The 23715-nt window shown below is 36.6% G+C and overlaps 1 protein-coding gene across 2 annotated transcripts in view; it reads left to right on the plus strand.

Annotated features, from left to right (window-relative positions):
- AKAP10 (A-kinase anchoring protein 10) overlaps window positions 1–23715 on the plus strand; it is a 96841-nt gene that overhangs the window by 29136 nt on the left and 43990 nt on the right. For both annotated transcript variants that reach the window (XM_077163999.1, XM_077164000.1), the window contains exon 5: window positions 2864–2962. In XM_077163999.1, coding sequence (XP_077020114.1) covers window positions 2864–2962 — 99 coding nt within the window. The remainder of the gene's footprint in view (window positions 1–2863; window positions 2963–23715) is intronic.

Raw genomic sequence — 23715 nt, forward strand, 5'->3', positions numbered from 1 at the left:
TTAATTGAAGTATATTATCACAGTTTATCCATAAAATCAATCATCTGAAATATATCCATTTTAATGAAATGCTGTTATGTACTAGTTACATGAAGGTATTGGCAAAGTTCTAGAAAGGTTTTGGAGTTTGTTACTCTAGATATACTTCTGTCACCTCATGGAGTCAGTTGGTATTTTATGTTTAGGTGTTTATTGTATATAAGGACTAATTCAAATTAAAAGACAAGGTTTGAGCCATTTAAAACTTTTTAAACTTTTAATTGAAATATTAAACTGAGTAATTTAGTTTTAAACATCACCTGAGTATTTGAAGGAAAATTATCTGACCTCACAGATTCCTAACAGGTAGACTTCTGAAAAATAAAACAGGACGTTTTAAGCAGCTTCTGTTTCCATTGTTCTTTTAGTGAAGACTAATTTAAAAATTGAACCAAAGCATTTAACTTATTTAGCATAGTATTTATCAAGTTAAGCGTTAGTGTCTTCTTATTCTAAAATAAATGGAAACTGAATTTTCTGGATCCAAAAGAAGGATATATAGCCTGATTCTGTGTTTCTGAAATGAAATATAGTTAATGTTTAATTTAGGGGTATCAACAACTTCTTTCAGTGGATTTAATCCTCCAGCAAATGTGCATTTATTATCTATACAAGCTCTCACTGATTTGTCTGGGTTTGTCAGCTTGTTAATGGAAAAACAAGCATTTACAAATAACCCAAATTCTAATTTTTAAGGCTTTTGACAGACGTTTTCTGCAAAACGTTTGTCCTTGTTCTGATTAATAATTTGCTCATAGTAGCTGTGCAACAAATGTTTATTGAAATAATGGAATTAGTTTGTATTATTTTCATTCCAGTGGAAGACAAAATGATCCCCCAAAATCTTTGCACGTAGTATCTTTCATCAAAGCATCAAGGCCTTGTTTGGAGGGAGGAATGTTCACAGATGAGCATACCTTCTCCTCCCCCAAACACATCTTCTTGAACATTGTGGGCTGGAGACAGTACTGGCCATGAAGTCAGACCTGACCTTTAGTCCTGACCCTGCCACTTTCTTGATCCCAAACAAGTCATTCTACTTTTTTGCACAGAAGTTATCTTATCTATAAAAACAGGCATAGTGTGTACTCTTTTAACCCAGAAGTTCTCAAAGTGTAGTTACCAGTCCTGTTGAGGGGTCCTGAGACTTTTTCAGGGGGTTCGTGATGACCATTTTCTTTAGAATTCTAAGATGTTATTTGTCTTCCTCGCTATATTGACATTGGAATGATGGTGTGAAAGCAGCAGTGGGGACACTTGCTGGCATTGGCACTAAACTGTACATATTGTCACTGGATCCTTCACTGCCACGTTCTCAAAGGAAAAGGAAATGCCACTTTTACTTAAGAATGTCTTTGGAGCACATGTCACGTGTGATGATATGGAAAACACACGTAAAGCTCTACCACTGCCTACTAAAGGATAGTCATCATCTCCAGGAAAACCACTTGTGCACCTGATTGTCTTGTGAATTGAATTAGCTACTTTTTCATGGAATACCATTTTTACTTGAAAGAATGACTATAGATAAACTATGGTTATGCACACGTTAGTATTTGGCAGACATTTTCTTGAAAATGAATGGAGTGAGCCTGGAACTTCAAGGAAAACAGCTTATGGCATTTGTTGTCCAGTGTTTAAATTCCAGCTTTTCAAGTGAAAATTAAAATTTGGAAAACTTATATCCACTTCTGTGCGCTATGACAGTTCTAAAGAATGTTCTGATGAGCTCATTGGTGATATTAACAATCTGATTTTTTTTAACATTACGTGGTGAAAGGTATCAACATTTGGAAGGTCTGTATAACCAGTATTTTCCAGATGACTGCATGCTGTTATGAAGTCATTCGTGAGTAAAAGTGGGAAATCACATAGTTTTAGTATAACATGATATGAAAAGTTCATTGATGTTTCATATTCTACATTGTAACTCACCTTTAAGAAACTTTTCACTCGTGGAGTTTTGGTGTAGGATCAAAGAATATATCCATAGTTATCTGAAGAAGTTATTAAAATATTCCTTTTTTTCCCAACTACATATATGTGAGACCATATACAGTTCAACAGTAAGAACATATCACAACAGAGTGAATTCCAAAGCAGGTATGAGAATCCAACAATTTGCTGTCGAGACAGGCATGAAAGAGAGTTGTAAAAATGTAACTTGATACCCTCTTCTGATTTTTTTTCATTTTGGAAAAATAGTTGTTGGATTTTTGGGGGGGGAAATAGTTATTTTTCGTGAAAAAAGTTTATGTTAACATCTACCAGGTTTTAATGTCATTAATTTAAAATGAATTAATTTTTTTTCTCATTTTAAATTTCTAATGCCATGAATACCTAGAGATACAACCCACATGAACAAAAGCTCTTTCAGGTCCTCTCCTCAGTAATTTTTTAAGATGGCAAAGTCTGAGATCAGATTGTTGTTTTAACTTTCCAGGATTGTTGGAGGTCACATGAATGAATTCATGTATGTGAAGAAGTTTTGTAAAATACTTTAAATGATAAATTGGAAAATAATTTTTTGGTTCCTGCTGTCAGTCACATTGCTATACAGATCTTTCAGGTTGGCACTTTGGAGAAGAGACATGGAAAGAGAACCTGCATAAATAATTGTTTAACTCATAAGGAAAAGAAAAAATTCACATATAACTCAAACCAAACAACTAAAAAACAACATTATAATGGAAACTAGTTTTGTGCCAACTATGTATGGATGTGTTTGGACATAATAGCATACAGCCTTACTATTTATAAGTATAGTCCATAACTAGTCCAAGTTGCATTTTGATTTTTGAAGCTATACCCTTCTTCCTTGCAGGTATAGAACAAGATGCAGTGAATACTTTTACCAAATATATATCTCCAGATGCTGCTAAGCCAATACCAATTACAGAAGCAATGAGAAATGACATCATAGGTAAGCAGTGCTTAAATAATTGACTATTTTTGGTTATTGACTAAGCATTTTTTACGAACATAAAATTCAGCCTGTTCTTTCCTGGTTTGTTTTTAGAGAACTTTTTTGTAACTGATTGTGATTCATGTAAAACTCTCATACGTGTTGGACCCAAATTCTTAGACTTTGACCTAAATGGCAACAAGAACTATAACAGCACAGTTATTGAGCACTTAATATCTCACAGATAATTTTCTAAGCACTTTCCACATATTTAAACTCACTTAATCTTCTGAAGAATGCTGTAGGGTAAATACTGTTGTTATTCTAATTTAAGAAACGAAGAAACAAACACAGAGAGGTTAAGTAATTTGTCCAAGGTAAGACAGCTCAGACATGGCCAGAACCAGGCAATCTGTTTCCAAACCCCAAACGTTAACTCCTGTGCTATATTGGTAGTGTCTTTCGAACTGTAGGTTGGGACCAGCTTCCTCCTACTTTCTCCCCAGTACACCCCACCACCACCACGCACACGCACCTCAAAGGCTAGAATAGATAAATGAAAGTGCTTACAGTAGGAAAGGCAAGTATTTCAGAAAATTATTTCCATTATTATACATGTATATATGTGTATATTCGATCACACAACTGTATTTCTTTGTCTATTGGTCGTAGTAAAAAACGTTTCAAAGATGTTACTATGTTGTATCACAAGGACTTTGGGTGCCTATATTCACAAAAAAAAGTGGCTCATTTATTCATTCATCAGAAAGTTAGTATTTTCATTTATGAAATAGAGCATCTTACTCCATTTCTAGCAGATTCTTCTCAGTGTGGGACTCTGTTCACAGAGCACCTTGGCAGGCTAGTTTTGAGAGTTCAAAGAAGCAAAATGGCTTCCAGCCCTTTCAGTCATTACTGTAGGTATTTTGCAAATGCATTATTGTAGAGAGCAAAACCCCTTCCAGTCTCAGCTGTGGTTCTGAAATTTACCTACAGTTTCCAGTGAGGACCCTTTGGCTGTTGGGGTAGCAGAGGGAAGGTTTCCATCAGATGCTGCCCGCAGTGTTCCCTTTTCTTTCTTCCATGTAGACACTTGTAACACACAGATTTTGTGGCTATTGATGGTTTGTCCCATCTGTTTGCTTTTTTTAGTAGAGAAGTTTTAGGTTTACAGAAAAATCATGCATAAAATAGAGTTCTCCTATCTGAGCCTATTATTAACACTGCATCAGTGTGGCACATTTGTTACAATGATGAAAGAACATTATTACAATTGTACTATTAACTATAGTCCATGGTTTACATTAGGATTCACTGTATTATACAGTCCAATGGTTTTTGTTTTGTTTAGTTTTAAATCTACCATATATACAACCTGAAATTTCCGCATATAATCACATTCAAATGTATTTCAGTACTATTAAATATATTCACAGTGTTGTGCTACAGTCACCACCATCCATTACCAAAACTTTTCTGTTACCCCAAATAGAAGTTCTGTTCAATTTAAAAAAAAAAACAAAAAAAAAACACATTACATTTAATTTTACTTGAATTTAACTGAAGAAATAGGAGGTAAATTGATAAGACTGATGAACTTCAGGTAAACATTTCTTCATTACAAATGACATTATTTACTGTAAGATTTAGATTAAAATTCCTTCCTTTGCTGGTTTGAAAGGATGTATGCCCCCTAGAAAAGCCATGTTTTAATCAAAATCCGATTTCATAAAGGTAGAATAACCCCTATTCAATATTTTATGTTTGAAACTGTAATCAGATCATCTCCCTGGAGATGTGATTTAGTCAAGAGTGGTTGTTAAACTGAATTAGGTGACAACAGTCTCCATCCATTTGGGTGGGTCTTGATTGGTTACTGGAGTCCTATAAAAGAGACATTTTGGAGAATGGAAGATTCAGAGAGAGCAGCCACGAGAGCTCACAAGCCAGTCACCTTTGGAGATGAAGAAGGAAAATGCCTCCCAGGGAGCTTCATGAAACTGGAAACTAGGAGAGAAAGCTAGCAGATGACCCCGTGTTTGCCATGTGCCCTTCCAGCTGAGAGAGAAGCCCAGACTGTGTTTGCCATGTGCCTTCTCACTTGAGAGAGAAACCCTAAACTTCATCGGCCTTCTTGAACCAAGGTATCTTTCCCTGGATGGATGCCTTAGATTGGGCATTTCCATAGACTTGTTTTAATTGGGACATTTTTTCAGCCTTAGAACTGTAAACTAGCAACTTATTAAATTCCGCTTTTAAAAAGCCATTCTGTTCCTGGTATATTGCATTCTGGCAGCTAGCAAACTAGAACACGTCCTATGAAATTAAGAAGAAAGATTCTGAAAAACATGGAACACATAATTTTTTAAAATCACAGTTAAAAAAACTGGACACAGCTCATTAAGTATTCAAGAAGCATAATGTGTGCAGTCTCTACTTAAGTGTTCAGAAAATGAATTGATAGATTGATTGAAAGATGTATAAATAGATAGAATGTTAACATTAGGCAAAATGTTAAAAGTGAGACTTCCTGGAAGATGGTGGCTTAGTAAGACGCGCGGATCTTAGTTTCTTCTCCAGGACACCTACTAGGGGAGTAGAAACGATACAGAAAGCGCCCAAAGCCACAACAGAGATAAAAAAAGACAGCGTACCCCATCCTGGAACGGCTGGCTGGCTGAGAGAAGCAGCTCGGGTGAGATCGCCGAGGCGCGCGGGCCTTACCGGGCGGGGTGGCAAGCGGCCGGAGTTACTCCCTTCCCCCTTCCCGGGCCGGATGGGAGAATTGGAGAGGCGGTCCCCTGAAACAAAGACGGCTGGCGCCCACACCACGCGCAGCCCCCGGACCAACTGAGAGAATTGGATCGGAAACCCCCAGGCCGCGGAGAACGGTGACGGGTGGGGGAGGCCCCTTCCAAACCCGTGACTCCCGGGGAACGTGCACTCTCTCGGGCGGGCCGCTGCCGCTGGCGCCCTCCCGCCACGCTTGTTGCCCAGGGCCGACTAGGAAATTCGGACGGGCTCTTTCCCTGGCTGCGGCGACCAGCAACCCTCCCTGCGTTCGGACACCCTCCCTGCGTTCGGACCCTGGGCCGGCTCAAGCCGCTTCGGCTAGCGAACCCCCAGGACGGCGAGAGTTTTCCAAAGTTTAAGGTCCCACAGCACCTTTTACTGGTGGGACCCGCAGACAAACGTGTGCCACGAGCGCCACCTACTGGGCAGGATAAGAAAAACAGAACCCAGAGATTTCACAGAAAAATATTACAACCTTGCTGGGTCCAACACCAAGAGAAATCTGAATAAATGCCCAGACGCCAGCAGCAGAAGATAACTGTCCACGCTCAAAAGATTGAGAATATGGCTCAGTCAAAGGAACAAACCAATAGCTCAAATGAGACACAAGAGCTGAGACAACTAATGCTGAATATACGAACAGAAATGGAAAACCTCTTCAAAAATGAAATCGATAAATTGAGGGAGGACATGAAGAGGACATGGGCTGAACATAAAGAAGAAATAGAAAAACTGAAAAAACAAATCGCAGAACTTATGGAAGTGAAGGATAAAGTAGCAAACATAGAAAAAATAATGGATAGCTACAATGATAGATTTAAAGAGACAGAAGATAGAATTAGTGATTTGGAGGATGGAACATCTGAATTCCAAAAAGAAACAGAAACTATAGGGAAAAGAATGGAAAAATTTGAACAGGGTATCAGGGAACTCAAGGACAATATGAACCGCACAAATATACGTGTTGTGGGTGTCCCAGAAGGAGAAGAGAAGGGAAAAGGAGGAGAAAAACTAATGGAAGAAATTATCACTGAAAATTTCCCAACTCTTATGAAAGACCCAAAATTACAGATCCAAGAAGTGCAGCGCACCCCAAAGAGATTAGACCCAAATAGGCGTTCTCCAAGACACTTACTAGTTAGAATGTCAGAGGTCAATGAGAAAGAGAGGATCTTGAAAGCAGCAAGAGAAAAACAATCCATCACATACAAGGGAAACCCAATAAGACTATGTGTAGATTTCTCAGCAGAAACCATGGAAGCTAGAAGACAGTGGGATGATATATTTAAAATACTAAAAGAGAAAAACTGCCAACCAAGACTCCTATATCCAGCAAAATTATCCTTCAAAAATGAGGGAGAAATTAAAACATTCTCAGACAAAAAGTCACTGAAAGAATTCGTGACCAAGAGACCAGCTCTGCAAGAAATACTAAAGGGAGCATTAGAGTCAGATACAAAAAGACAGAAGAGAGAGATATGGAAAAGAGTGTAGAAAGAAGGAAAATCAGATATGATATATATAATACAAAAGGCAAAATGGTAGAGGAAAATATTATCCAAACAGTAATAACACTAAATGTCAATGGACTGAATTCCCCAATCAAAAGACATAGATTGGCAGAATGGATTAAAGAACAGGATCCTTCTATATGCTGTCTACAGGAAACACATCTTAGACCCAAAGATAAACATAGGTTGAAAGTGAAAGGTTGGGAAAAGATATTTCATGCAAATAACAACCAGAAAAGAGCAGGAGTGGCTATACTAATATCCAACAAATTAGACTTCAAATGTAAAGCAGTTAAAAGAGACAAAGAAGGACACTATATACTAATAAAAGGAACAATTAAACAAGAAGACATAACAATCATAAATATTTACGCACCGAACCAGAATGCCCCAAAATACGTGAGGAATACACTGCAAACACTGAAAAGGGAAATAGACTCATATACTATAATAGTTGGAGACTTCAACTCACGACTCTCATCAAGGGACAGAACATCTAGACAGAAGATCAACAAAGAAATAGAGAATCTGAATATTACTATAAATGAACTAGACTTAATAGACATTTATAGGACATTACATCCCACAACAGCAGGATACACCTTTTTCTCAAGTGCTCATGGATCATTCTCAAAAATAGACCATATGCTGGGTCACAAAGCAAGTCTTAACAAATTTAAAAAGATTGAAATCTTACACAACACTTTCTCGGACCATAAAGGAATGATGTTGGAAATCAATAATAGGCAGAGTGCCAGAAAATTCACAAATACGTGGAGGCTCAACAACACACTCCTAAACAACGAGTGGGTCAAAGAAGAAATTGCTAGAGAAATTAGCAAATACCTCGAGGCGAATGAAAATGAAAACACAACATATCAAAACTTATGGGACGCAGTAAAGGCAGTGCTAAGAGGGAAATTTATTGCTCTAAATGCCTATATCAGAAAAGAAGAAAAGGCAAAAATTCAGGAATTAACTATCCATTTGGAAGAACTGGAGAAAGAACAGCAAGCTAACCCCAAAGCAAGCAAAAGGAAAGAAATAACAAAGATTAGAGCACAAATAAATGAAATTGAAAACATGAAAACAATAGAGAAAATCAGTAAGGCCAGAAGTTGGTTCTATGAGAAAATCAATAAGATTGATGGGCCCTTAGCAAGATTGACAAAAAGAAGAAGAGAGAGGATGCAAATAAATAAGATCAGAAATGGAAGAGGAGACATAACTACTGACCTCACAGAAATAAAGGAGGTAATAACAGGATACTATGAACAACTTTACGCTAATAAATACAACAATTTAGAGGAAATGGACGGGTTCCTGGAAAGACATGAACAACCAACTTTGACTCAAGAAGACATAGATGACCTCAACAAACCAATCACAAGTAAAGAAATTGAATTAGTCATTCAAAAGCTTCCTAAAAAGAAAAGTCCAGGACCAGATGGCTTCACATGTGAATTCTACCAAACGTTCCTGAAAGAATTAGTACCAATTCTCCTCAAACTCTTCAAAAAAATCGAAGTGGAGGGAAAACTGCCTAATTCATTCTATGAAGCCAACATCACCCTCATACCAAAACCAGGCAATATATTACAAAAAAAGAAAACTACAGACCAATCTCTCTAATGAATACAGATGCAAAAATCCTCAATAAAATTCTAGCAAATCGTATCCAACAACACATTAAAAGAATTATACATCATGACCAAGTAGGATTCATCCCAGGTATGCAAGGATGGTTCAACATAAGAAAATCAATTAATGTAATACACCATATCAACAAATCAAAGCAGAAAAATCACATGATCATCTCAATTGATGCAGAGAAGGCATTCGACAAGATTCAACATCCTTTCCTGTTGAAAACACTTCAAAAGATAGGAATACAAGGGAACTTCCTTAAAATGATAGAGGGAATATATGAAAAACCCACAGCTAATATCATCCTCAATGGGGAAAAATTGAAAACTTTCCCCCTAAGATCAGGAACAAGACAAGGATGTCCACTATCACCACTATTATTCAACATTGTGTTGGAGGTTCTAGCCAGAGCAATTAGACAAGAAAAAGAAATACAAGGCATCAAAATTGGAAAGGAAGAAGTAAAACTATCACTGTTTGCAGACGATATGATACTATACGTCGAAAACCTGCAAAAATCCACAACAAAACTACTAGAGCTAATAAATGAGTACAGCAAAGTAGCAGGTTACAAGATCAACATTCAAAAATCTGTAGCATTTCTATACACTAGAAATGAACAAGCAGAGGGGGAAATCAAGAAACGAATCCCATTTACAATTGCAACTAAAAGAATAAAATACCTAGGAATAAATTTAACTAAAGAGACAAAAAACCTATATAAAGAAAACTACAAAAAACTGCTAAAAGAAATCACAGAAGACCTAAATAGATGGAAGGGCATACCGTGTTCATGGATTGGAAGACTAAATATAGTTAAGATGTCAATCCTACCTAAATTGATTTACAGATTCAATGCAATACCAATCAAAATCCCAACAACTTATTTTTCAGAAATAGAAAAACCAATAAGCAAATTTATCTGGAAGGGCAGGGTGCCCCGAATTGCTAAAAACATCTTGAGGAAAAAAAAACGAAGCTGGAGGTCTCGCGCTGCCTGACTTTAAGGCATATTATGAAGCCACAGTGGTCAAAACAGCATGGTATTGGCATAAAGATAGATATATCGACCAATGGAATCGAATAGAGTGCTCAGATATAGACCCTCTCATCTATGGACATTTGATCTTTGATAAGGCAGTCAAGCCAACTCAGCTGGGACAGAGCAGTCTCTTCAATAAATGGTGCCTAGAGAACTGGATATCCATATGCAAAAGAATGAAAGAAGACCCATCTCTCACACCCTATACAAAAGTTAACTCAAAATGGATCAAAGATCTAAACATTAGGTCTAAGACCATAAAACAGTTAGAGGAAAATGTTGGGAGATATCTTATGGATCTTACAACTGGAGGCGGTTTTATGGACCTTAAACCTAAAGCAAGAGCACTGAAGAAGGAAATAAATAAATGGGAACTCCTCAAAATTAAACACTTTTGTGCATCAAAGAACTTCATCAAGAAAGTAGAAAGACAGCCTTCACAATGGGAGACAATATTTGGAAATGATATATCAGATAAAGGTCTAGTATCCAGAATTTATAAAGAGATTGTTCATCTCAACAACAAAAAGACAGCCAACCCAATTACAAAATGGGAAAAAGACTTGAACAGACACCTCTCAGAAGAGGAAATACGGATGGCCAAGAGGCACATGAAGAGATGCTCAATGTCCCTGGCCATTAGAGAAATGCAAATCAAAACCACAATGAGATATCATCTCACACCCACCAGAATGGCCATTATCAACAAAACAGAAAATGACAAGTGCTGGAGAGGATGCGGAGAAAGAGGCACACTTATCCACTGTTGGTGGGAATGTCAAAGGGTGCAACCACTGTGGAAGGCAGTTTGGCAGTTCCTCAAAAAGCTGAATATAGAATTGCCATACGACCCAGCAATACCATTGCTAGGTATCTACTCAAAGGACTTAAGGGCAAAGACACAAACGGACATTTGCACACCAATGTTTATAGCAGCATTATTTACAATTGCAAAGAGATGGAAACAGCCAAAATCTCCATCAACAGAAGAGTGGCTAAACAAACTCTGGTATATACATACGATGGAATATTATGCAGCTTTAAGACAAGATAAACTTATGAACCATGTAATAACATGGATGGACCTAGAGAATATTATGCTGAGTGAATCCAGCCAAAAACTAAAGGACAAATACTGTATGGTCCCACTGATGTGAACGGACATTCGAGAATAAACTTGAAATATGTCATTGGTAACAGAGTTCAGCAGGAGTTAGAAACAGGGTAAGACAATGGGTAATTGAAGCTGAAGGGATACAGACTGTGCAACAGGACTAGATACAAAAACTCAAAAATGGACAGCACAATAATACCTAATTGTAAAGTAATCATGTTAAAACACTGAATGAAGCTGCATCTGAGCTATAGGTTTTTGTTTTGTTTTGTTTTGTTTTGTTTTGATTTTACTATTATTACTTTTATTTTTTTCTCTATATTAACATTCTATATCTTTTTCGGTTATGTTGCTAGTTCTTCTAAACCAATGCAAATGTACTAAGAAATGATGATCATGCATCTATGTGATGATGTTAAGAATTAATGATTGCATGTGTAGAATGGTATGATCTCTAAATGTTGGTTTAATTTCTTTTTTTCCGTTAATTAAAAAAAAAAAAAAAAAGAGAAGGGATAATTGGAGATGAAGGGATACAGACTGTACAACGGGACTGGATATAAAAACTCAGAAATGGACAGCACAATACTACCCAATTGTAATGCAATTATGTTAAAACACTGAATGAAGCTGCATGTGAGGTATAGGTTTTTTGTTTTTGTTTTTTTTGTTTTTTTTTCTTTCTATTATTGTTTTAATTCTTATTCTGTTGTCTTTTTATTTCTTTTTCTAAATCGATGCAAATGTACTAAGAAATGATGAATATGCAACTATGTGATGTTATTAAGAATTACTGATTGTACATGTAGATTGGAATGATTTCTAATTGTTTTGTTAATTCTTTTTTTAATTAATAAAAATAAAATTAAAAAAAAAATGTTAAAAGTGGTGGATCTGGGTATCTGGATGGGTGGGTAAAGGTGTGTTGGAATTCTCTGTATGGTTTTTGTATTATTTTAGCAACTATGCTGTAAGGTTTTTTTTATGCAAAAACATTTTTTAATTTGTACATTAGTCACTATCATTGTACGCTCTAGGCATTACTAGGTTATGCCATCTCAGTCTTTATTGGTTATCTTTCCTTCTGGTTTCATATGTGCCCCCAGCCATCCTCCCACTATCATTTTCACATTCAGCTTCATTCATTGTTCTTACATTATTGTGCTACAATTGGGTAGTATTGTACTATCCATTTCTGCATATTTACAATAAATCCTGTTGCACAGTCTGTATCCCTTCAGCTCCAATTACCCAGTCTCTACCCTATTTCTATCTCCTGATATCCTCCCTGTTCTTAATTGAAATTCTCCAGGTTCACTCATTAATATTAGTTCATATTAGTGACACCATATGATATTTGTCCTTTTGTTTCTGGCTAATCTCACTCAGTTTAATGTTTTCAAGGTCCTTCCACGTTGTTACATGCTTCATGACTTTATTCTGGCTTACAGCTGCATAATATTCCATCATATACCATAGTTTGTTTAGCCATTCATCTATTGATGGACATTTGGGCTCTTTCCATCTCTTGGCAATTGTAAATAATGCTCCTATAAACATTGGTGTGCAAATGTCCATTTGTGTCCTTGCCCTCATGTCCTCTGAAAAGATACTTAGCAATTGTATTGCTAGACTGTATGGCAAATTCTATACGTAGCTTCCTGAAGAACCACCAAACTGCCTTCCGCAGTGGTTGTACCATTTTACATTCCCACCAACAGTGGAAAAGTGTGCCTCTTTCTCTACATCCTCTCCAGCACTCATCATTTTCTGTTTTATTGATAATGGCCATTCTGGTGGGTATGAGATAGTATCTCATTGAAGTTTTGATTCCCATTTTCCCTAATAGCCAGGAAAGTTGAGCATCTTTTAATGTGCCTCTTTTAGCCATTTGGATTTCCTCTTCTGAGAAGTGTCTGTTCATGTCTCTTTCCCATTTTGTAATTGGGTTGTTTGTCTTTTTGTTGTTGAGTTGAACAGCGTCTTTATATACTCTGGATACTAGACGGTTATCTGATACGTTGTTTCCGGATATCTCCCACTGTGTAGGCTGCCATTTTATTTTCTTGACAAAGTTCTTTGATGAACAAAAGTGTTTCCTTTTGAAGAGTTCCCATTTATCTATTTCTCTTTTCAATGCTCATGCTTTGGATGTAAGATCTAGGAAACTGCCTCCTATTAAGAGTTTTATAAAATATTTCCCTACATTTTCTTATGAGTTTTATGGTCTTAGTTCTTATGTTTAGGTCTTAGATCCATTTTCAGTTAATTTTTGTATAGGGTGTGAGATATGGATCCTCTTTCATTTTTGCGTGTGGATATCCAGTTCTCCAAGCACCATTTATTGAAGAGACTGTTCTGTCTCAGGTGAGTTGGCTTGACTGCCTTATCAAAGATCAGTTGTCCTTAGATGAGAGGGTCTATGTCTAAACACTCTGTTCAATTTCATTGGTTAGTATATCTGTCTTTACGTCAGTACCACGCTGTTTTGACCACTGTAGCTTCATAATACACCTTAAAGTCAGGTAGCGTGAGACCTCCAACCTCATTTTTCTTTCTCAAGACATTTTTAGCTATTTGGGGCACCCTGCCCTTCCGGATAAATTTGATAATTGGTCTTTCTATTTCTGTAGAGTAAATTTTGGAGATCTTAATTGGTATTGCACTGAATCTATAAATCAATTTAGGTAGGATTGGCATCTTATTGGCCATGGCATGTATTGGCCATTGGCATGTATTTAGTGTTCTTATCCATGAACACGGTATGCCCTTCCATTTATTTAGGTCTTCTGTGATTTCTTTTAACAATTTCTTGTAGTTTTCTTTGTATAGGTCTTTTATATCCTTAGTTAAATTTATTCCTAAATATTTTTTTCTTTTGGTTTCAGTTGTAAATGGAGTTTTTTTCTTGATTCCCCCCTCAGATTACTCATTACTAGTGTATAGAAATACTACAGATTTTTGAGTGTTGATCTTGTAACCTTCCACTTTGCTGTACTCATTTATTTATTTAGCTCTCGTAATTTTGCTGTGGATTTTTTTTTGGGGTTTTGACATATAGTATCATATCTGCAAACAGTGAGAGTTTTACTTCTTCCTTTCCAATTTTGGTGCCTTGTATTTCTTTTTCTTGTCTAATTGCTCTGGCTAGAACTTCCAACACAATGTTGAATAACAGTAGTGACAGTGGATATCCTTGTCTTGTTCCTAATCTTAGGGACAAAGCCTTCAGTTTTTCCCCATTGAGGATGATGTTAGCTGTGGGGTTTTCATATATTCCCTTTATCATGTTGAGAAAGTTCCCTTCTATTCCTATCCTGTGAAGTGTTTTCAACAAGAAAGGATGTTGAATTTTTTCAGATGCATTTTCTGCATCAATTGAGATGATCATTTGGTTTTTCTGCTTTGATTTGTTGATATGGTATATTACGTTAATTGATTTTCTTATAATGAATCATCCTCACATACCTGGGATGAATCCTACTTGGTCATGGTGTATAATTCTTTTAGTGTGCTGCTGGATTCAATTTGCAAGAATTTTGTTGAGGATTTTTGCACCTATATTCATTAGAGAAATTGGTCTAGTTTCTTTTCTTGTAGTATCTTTGTTTGCCTTTGGTATGAGGGTGATATTGACTTTTTAGAATGAGTTAGGTAGCCTTCTCTCCTCATCAGTTTTTTTGAAGAGTTTGAGCAGGACTGGTATTAATTCTTTCTTGAATGTTGGTGGAATTCACACGTGAAGCCATCTGGTCCTGGACTTTTCTTTTTTGGGAGTTTATTAATGACTGATTCAATTTCTTTACTTGTGATTGGTTTGTTGAGGTTGTCTATCTCTTCCTGAGTCATTGTGTGTTGTTCATGTTTTTCTAGGCAGTTGTCCATTTCATCTATGTTGTTTAATTTATTAGCATAAAGTGGTTCATAGTATCTTCTCATTACCTCCTTTATTTCTGCAGGGTCAGTGGTTATGTCTCTTCTTCCATTTCTGATTTTATTTATTTGCATCCTCTCTCTTTGTCAACCTTGCCAAGGGTCCATCAATTTTATTGATTTTTCTCAAAGAACTGCCTTCTGGTTTTGTTTTCTCAATTGTTTTCATGTTCTCAATTTCATTTATTTCTGCTCTAATCTTCATTATTTCTTTTCTTTTGCTTGCTTTGGGGTTAGTTTGTTGTTCTTTCTCTAGTTCTTCCAAGTGAACAGTTAATTCCTCAACTTTTGATCTTTCTTCTTTTTTGTTAAACGCATTTAAGGCAACAAATTTCCCTCCTAGCACTCCCTTTCCTATATCCCATAAAATTTGATATGTTCTGTTTTCATTTGCATTTGCCTCGAGATATTTACTGATTTCTCTTGTAATTTCTTCCTTGACCCACTGGTTGTTGAGCCTTCATATATTTATGAATTTTCTGGCCCTCTGCCTCTTATTGATTTCCAACTTCATTCCTTTATGATTCAAAAAAAGTGTTTTTTGTGATTTCAACCTTTTTAAATTTTTTGAGACTTGCTTTGTGACCCAGCATATGGTCTATCCTTGGGAATGATCCATGAGCACTTGAAAAAAAGGTGTATCCTGCTGTTGTGGGGTGTAATATTCTATAAATGTCTGTTAAGTCTAATTTGTTTATTGTATTATTCAAATTCTGTGTTTCTTTATTGATCTTCTGTCTAGATGTTCTGTCCATTGATAAAAGTGGGGAATTGAAGTCTTCAACTATTATGGTAGATGTGTCTATTTTTCTTTTCAGTGTTTGCTTCATGTATTTTGGAGCACTCTGGCTCAGTGCATAAGTATTTATGATTGTTATGTCTTCTTGTTGAATTGTGCCTTTTATTAATATATAGTGTCCCTCTTTGTCTCTTTTAGTTGTTTTACATTTGAAGTCTAATTTGTTGGATATTAGTATAGTTGCTCCTGCTCTTTTCTGATTGTTATTTGCATGAAATATCTTTTCCCAACCTTTCGCTTTCAGCCTATGTTTGCTCTTGGGTCTTAAGTGTTCTCCTGTAGACAGCATATAGATGGGTCCTGTTTTTTAATCCACTCTGCCAATCTGTCTTTTGATTGGGGAGTTTAATCCATTAACATTTAGTGTTATTACTGTAAGGTCAGTAGTAACTATTAACTTTTGAATTTTTGCCTTTTAAATTTCTACCATTTTGCCTTTTGGATTTTTCTATGTCATATCTAAGTTTTTCCTCTTTTTACCTTTACTGATAGTCTTCATTTCTACACTGTTCTCCACACCTCTCTCTCCTGTCTTTTCCTATCTGTCTCGAGTGCTCCCCTTAGTATTTATTGCAGAGCCGGTCTCTTGGTCACAAGATAGAATAGTGACTTTTTTTGTCTGAAAATGTTTCAATTTCTCCCTCATTTTTGAAGGACAATTTTGTTGGGAATAGAATTCTTGGTTGACAGTTTTTCTCTTTTAGAATCTTAAATATATCATACCACCGTCTTGTCATCTCCATGGTTTCTGCTGAGAAATCTACACATAGTCTTATTGGACTTCCCTTATATGTGATGGATTGCTTTTCTCTTGCTGCTTTCAAAATTTCCTCTTTCTCTGATTAGATAGATCTGTTTGGATAGGTGTACAAATAGATCTGTTTGGATCTTTTCTGTTTGGGGTATGCTATACTTCTTGCATCTGTAATTTTAAGTCTTTCAAAAGAGTTGGGAAATTTTCAGTGATAATTTCCTACATTTGTCTTTCTCCTCCTTTTCCCTTCTTTCTCTTTCCAGGACACCCTCAACACGTATATTCGTGCGCCTCATGTTGTCATTCAAGTCCCTGAGTCCCTGCTCATATTTTTCCATTCTTTTCCCTATATTTTCTTTTGCTTGTTGGATTTCAGATGTCCTGGCCTCTAGTTCATTAATCCTTTTTTCAGCCTCTTGAAATCTAACATTGTAGGTTTCCATTGTTCTTTTCATCTTTTCTACTGTGCCTTTCATTCTCGTACGTTCTGTGATTTGTTTTTTTCATACGTTTGATTTCTTCATTTTGTTTGCCCATTGCCTTCTTAATATCCTCCCTCAAATCATTGATTTGGTTTTTGATGAGGTTTTCCATGTCTGTTTGAACATCCTGAATTAATTGTTTCAACTCCTGTATCTCATTTGAATTGTTGGCTTGTTCCTTTAACTGGGCCGTATCTTCAGTTTTCCTAGTATGACTCATTATTTTTGCCATTTAGGCATTTAATTTCCTTAATTAGCTTATTCTGGCCATTGTTTTCACTCTTTTAGTTAGGATTTTCTTGCTGGATGGCTTTGTTCTCTATCTGTTTTTTTGACATTCAGTTTAGCTTATTCTAGACATCTAGCATAGGTTTTGTCTAACAGATCAGAATTTTCAGTTCTTGTTTTCTTCTTTCTTGCCCTGCCTATATGGGGCCTTTTTTTTTTTTTTCAAACCTTAGGAGGGTCTACTTAGATATTATAGACCCCAGTTAGATTTTCCCAGACCAGACTGGCCTCCTCTCGGGAGGAAAGAGTCACCTGCTGAGTTTTCCCTGAGGGTGAGTCCCAGCAAGTTGACAGACTTTCCTATGACCCGTCTAGACTCTGTGCTTTTCTTGTCCTACGGTATATGGTGCTTATCTCCCTGCTCAGGGCATAGTTGAGACAGAGGAGGGGTTGTAGGCTGGCTTTAATTGCTTAAGTTTTCCAGTCCCTAGGGTCTGAATACCTTGAGGGAGGGATTCCACCTGAGCTGGGCCCCACCCCTCTCTTAGGGAAGGCACAGCTCCAGATAATTAACTCCTTTCACCTGCCCAGCCTCTTTTTCTCTCAGACAAGCTTAATTCCTCCCTTGCCTGGGGCATTTGGAGCCTGAGAAGCCTTTCGGTTGTATCTAATGAACAGTTCAACTGTAGAAACAAAGCGGAAAAAACCTTTTCAGAGCAGTAGCCCCATTCCTCAGGTTTGTTAATCAAGTTGGTACGTTGTTCTACATATCTCCAGGTCCTATGTGCACCCCCTTTTGTTTTAGAGTCCAGACCTTTTCAAGTATTTTGTGCTGTCTGATCCAAAAAAAAACCCTGTTTTTTAAATCCCTGTCAGCCCTGCCCCCCTCTGTGCCAGGGGAAACACTAGCAACTTTAGGTCTTACTCAAGGTTTATCTGAGTTGATGGCCTATTTTCAGTAGTCAGAGTTTGTTAGTTAATCCCACAATTGGAGCTTGGTACAGCTCAGCCCCTGCTGCTAGTAAAATCTCTTTCCTTTCCCCTCCAGGACCAGCCTGTGGGGGAGGGGTGTCAGCCTCTGCAGGTTAGGGGACTCAGAGTTCTGGGTGGGACCACACCTGGTCCAGCTTATCCAGACTGGTATATGCTGTGTGTCCAGTCACTGATGTGGCCCCCGGCAGTTGTTCCGTACTGTTCCTGGCTGTTTACTAGCTGCTCTGGAGGATGAACTAAATTCCACACCTCACTAAGCTGCCATCTTGGAGTTAAGTCAGTTCTGTTCAATTTGAGCATTAACTCCCCTTTCCCTACCTTCACCCTGACCCTTGGTATCCTATACTCTAGTTTCTGATTTGTGAATTTTTATATTCCAGTTATTTCATATAAATGAGATCATACAATATTTGTCCTTTCGTGCCTGCTTCATTTCACTCAACATGAAGTTGTTAAAGTTCATCTATTCTGTAGCATGTATCAGAACCTCATTTCTTTCTACAGCTCAACAGTCTTCCGTTTTATGTATATACGTCATTTTATTTAATCATTTATCAGTTGATGGACTTTGGGTTGCTTCCATCTTTTTGTAAAGTTCCATCTATGAAGATTTGTTTGCAAATACCTGTTCGAGTCTTGGCTTTCCTTTCTTTTGGGCATATACATAGAAATGAAATGCTGGGTTATATGGTAATGTTATACTTAATTTTCTGAGGAACTGCCCATCTGTCTTCCACAACAGTTACACCATTTTACATTCCCACCAAAATGAACAAGTGTTCCTGTTTCTCCAACATTTGTAGTTTTCTTTTTTTTTAGTAGTAGCCCTTGTAAGGGTGTGCAGTGGTATCTTTGTGGATTTGATTTGCATTTCCCTAATAGGTAATGATACTGAGCATCTTTTCAGGTGCTCTGGCCATTTGAATATCTTCCTTGGATAAAGGGCTATTCAAGTCTTTTGCCCATTTTTTAATTGACTTGTTTTATCCTTGTCCAACTGTTGGAATTTGTTACATATCCTGTATATTAAACACTTATTGAATATGTAGTTTCCAAATATTTTTTCCCATTGTATAAGCTGGTGCTATACTTTTGTGATAAACAACTTGATGCTCAAAAGTTTTTAATTTTGAGGGGGTCCCATTTATCTATTTTTTTCTTTTATTATTTGTGCTTTGGGTATAAAGTCTAAGAAACCATTGTCAAACACAATGGGAAGATGCATCCTTATGTTTCCTTCTAGAAGTTTATACTTCTGGCTCTTATGTTTAGGTCTTTCAGCCACTTTGGGTTAATTTTTTTTATATGGTGTGAGGTAAGGATCCACCTTCATGCTTTTGCATGTGGATATCCACTCCTCCCAGCACCATTTGTTGAAGAAACTGTTCTTTCCCAATTGAGTGGACTTGGTGCCCTTGTCAAAAATTAGTTGGCCATAAATGTGAGGGTTGACTTTGGTTTTGTCACATGCCTTATCTATATCAATTGAGATAATCATGTGTGGTTTTTACCCTTGTTCTGTTGATGTGGTATATTATATTGACTTTCTTATGTTGAACCTCACCTGCATAGTGGGAGTAAATCCCACTTGATCTGGTATATAATTCTTTAAATGCAGTTGAATTTGGTTTGCTAATATCTTGTGGAGGATTTTTGTATCTCTGTTCATAATGGATCTTAGTCTTTAGATTGTCTTTTCTTGTGGTATCTTTATTCTGGCTTTGTTATGAGAATCATGTTCACCTTTTAGAATGAGTAAAGGAGTATTCCCGGTTCTTCAGATTTTTGGAAGAGTTTAAATAGGATTGGTATTAATTCTTCTTGGAATGTTTGGTAAAATTTCCCTGTGATACCTTCTGGTCCAGAGCCTTTCTTTGTTGGGAGATTTGTGATTATTGATTCAATCTCTTTACTAGTTACTCATTTTTGAAATCTTTGATTCCTTCTTAAGTCAGTGGGGGTAGTTTTTGTGTTCCTAGGAATTTGTCCATTTAATCTAGGTTATCTAATCTGTTGCCGTAAATTGTTCGTAGTATCCTCTTATACCCCTTTTTATTTCTGTGGGGTCAGAGGTATTGCCTCCTATCATTTCTGATTTTAGTTATTTGTGTCTTATGTTTTCTTCTTTATCCATCCAGCTAAAGGTTTGTTGATTTTATGAATCTTTTCAGAGAACCAACTTCTGGCTTTGCTCACACCTTTTTTTTTTTTCCCTCTATTTCATTTATTTCCATGCTACTTTTTATTTCCTCCCTCCTACTAGCTTTGGATTTAGTTAGGTCTGTCATTTGAAACTTTCTTCTTTTTAAATGTTAAGCACTTAAGGCACTATAAATTTCCTTATGTTGCCTGCTTTTGCCATATCCCATAAGTTTGATTTGTTGTGTTTTCATTTTCATTTGTCTCAAGATATTTCCTAAAATCCCTTGTGATTTCTTCTTTGAGCCATTGATTGTTTAAAAGTACATTGCTTAATTTCCACATATTTGTGAATTTCCTGCTTCTCTCTGTTATTGATTTCTAGTCTCATTCCGTTGTGGTCAGAAGAGATACTTTGTATGACTTCAATATTTTTTAATTTTTTGAGACCTAAGATATGGCTTAGATCCTTGTGCACTAGAGAAGAATGTATATTTTGCTGTTGTTAGGTGAAGTGTTCTATATCTGTTAGGTCTAGCCAGTTTCTAGTATCAAGTGTTCCATTTCCTCATTGACCTGTCTAGATGTTCTTCCCATTATTGAAAGTGGTATATTGAAATCTTCTACTGCTAATGTAGAACTACCTATTTCTCCCTTCATATTGGTCAATATTTGCTTCATATATTTTGGGGCTCTGCTGATAGTGCATATGTATTTATAATTGTTATGTCTTCTTGTTTAGTTTTCAGTACGTAGTTACCGTTTTGTCCCTCAGAGCAGTTTTTGATTTAAAGTCTTATTTTATCTGATATTTTCTTTCATCCTTTCACTCTCAAACTACTCATGTCTGAATTTAAGGTGAGTCTCTTACACATAGTTGGGTCATGCTTTTAATCTGTTCTCCCACTGTCTGACTTTGACTGGAGAGTTTAGTCTATGTAATTTAAAATCACTACTGATACTGCAGGACTTTCTTCTGTCATTATGCTGTTTTATCTTTCTAAATTTTATACATTTTTTTGACCCTCAAATCTTCCATTAGTTCCTACCTCCATATTTGTTTGTGCTTTTATATTGTACATTTTGAGTCCCCATTTACTTCTGAATATGTTTTCATGTATTTTCTTTTATAGTCACAATGGGGTTAAAATTTAACATTCTAAATATAGAACAATGATATTTGATTTGATACCAACTTTATGCACATACACTGTTCCTACACCCACCATCCTCCACCTTTTTTGGTATTTGTTACAAATTACATCTGTACTTTGTATGTCCCAAAACATGGATTTATCACTACTTTTTATGAGTTTGCACTTTTAATACCTTTAAGAAATAAGAAATGGGTTTACATAACAAAAAATGCAATATAAGTATACTGGCATTTGTAATTACCCATATTGTTACTTTTACCAGAGATCTTTCTTTGTGCCACTTTGCTCCACTGTCTAGTGTCCTTTCCTTTCAGTCTGAAGAATTCCCTTCAAATTGCTTATAGGGCAGGTGTAGTGATAATGAACTCCCTAAGTTTTTGTTCATCTATGTCTTAATCTCTCCCTCATTTCTGAAAGAAAGTCTTGCCAGATATAAAATTCCCGGTTGGAGATTGTTTTACTTCAGCACTTTAAAGATTTTGTCCCACTGCCTTCTTGTCTCCATGGCTTCTGATGAGAAATCAGCACTTAATCTAATTGGGACTCTCTTGTATATAACTCATTGCTTTTCTCTTAACAGATTTTAGAACTTTCTCCTGTGCTTGGCATTGGACGATTTGATTACCATGTGTGCTGGCATGATTCTCTTTGAGTTTGTCCTCTTTGGGGTTTGTTGGGTTTCTTGAATGTGCATATTCATGTTAAATTTGGGATTAACATTTGCCATTACTTCTTTGAATATTCCTTCTGCCTTTTTCTGTCTTTCTTTTCCTTGTAGAACTCCCATAATGCAGGTACTGGCACACCTGAGGGTGTCCCACAGATCTTGGGGACAGTTCACTCTTCTTCATCCTCTTCTCTCTTTGCTCTTCAGCCTGAATCATTTCAATTTTGTTATCTTCAGGTTCACTGGTACTTTCTTCTGCCAGTTTCAATCTGCTATTAAAACCCTCTAGGGAATTTTGTTTAATATTTTTATTTATTTATTTATTTTTATTTTTTATTTCAGTTTTTTAAGACAATTTTACTGAGATATACTCACATACCATATAATTGTCTAAAGTATACAATCAGTGGCTCACAACCTCATCATGTAGTAATGCATTCATCATCACAATCAGTGTTAGAACTCTAAAAGTCTCTTTTTTTTTTTTCATTTGTTTGTTTGTTTGTTCTCTTCAACCCCTCCTCTCTGCCAAGAAACCTCCAGGTTCCTTTCATGCTTGCTTCAGGTTTATTTGTGCGTGTTCCAGGTTGATCTGTGCTCAGAGCTTATATTCAGCATTCTGAATTTGTTAATTAATTGTGCAGTTGGAGCTTGGTTGAGCTACCTTCCCATGTTCCTAGTAGAGACTTCTTTTTCCTCACTGGAAAATAGCCCATTCTGCCAGTGGGGGAGGGATGCCACCCTCCACGGCTTGGAAGACTTAGAATTTTATGCTGTTATCTCGGCCCTTTTACCCATTCCAGACTGGTGTGTGATGTGTATCCGGTCACAAGAGTCCCCCAGCAGCTGTTCCAAACTGTTCCTGACTATTTACTAACTGCCCTAGAGGATGGACTAAATTTCACACTTCGTATGCTGCCATCTTGTCCTGCCTCGCCTATTTCGGTTTTTGTGATCTTCAACTCCAGTATCTGTTTGGTTCCTTTTTAGAATTTCTATCTTTTTATTGAGACTCTCATTTTGTTCATGTATTGTTTTCCTAGTATCCAATACTTTGTTCCCCATGTTTTCCTTTCTTTCTCTGAGCATACTTAAGATAGTTTTTTTAAAAAACCTTTCGTATGTCCCAAGTCTGGTCCTCTTTGCTGATTGTTTCTCTTGTTTTATCATGTTTGCCTGGGCCATCATTTCCTATTTCTTTGTCTTGTAATCTTTTGTTCCACACTGTGCATTTTAATATTTTAAAGTGTTAACTCTAAGTTAGTCTCTAAGCTGTGTGTTCCTTAAGTTTGTATGCAGGTAGTGTATGACAGCGATTATCTTGAATGCCAGGAGCTAATCGAAACCAACAAACCAAAGCAGAGAGTACCTTTCATTGTCTTTGCAAATTGGCTCTGGTTTGACTGTTGGTCTCTTTCATTGCTTAGCCCTCCTATCAAGATCAGCCCAGGCAAATGGTAAGAGCAGGGTCCTTTCTTGTCTTATCTCAGCTTTCATGGAATTCCAACCAAG

This window comes from Tamandua tetradactyla, chromosome 6, assembly GCF_023851605.1.
Source record: "Tamandua tetradactyla isolate mTamTet1 chromosome 6, mTamTet1.pri, whole genome shotgun sequence".
Classification (NCBI taxonomy): domain Eukaryota; kingdom Metazoa; phylum Chordata; class Mammalia; order Pilosa; family Myrmecophagidae; genus Tamandua; species Tamandua tetradactyla.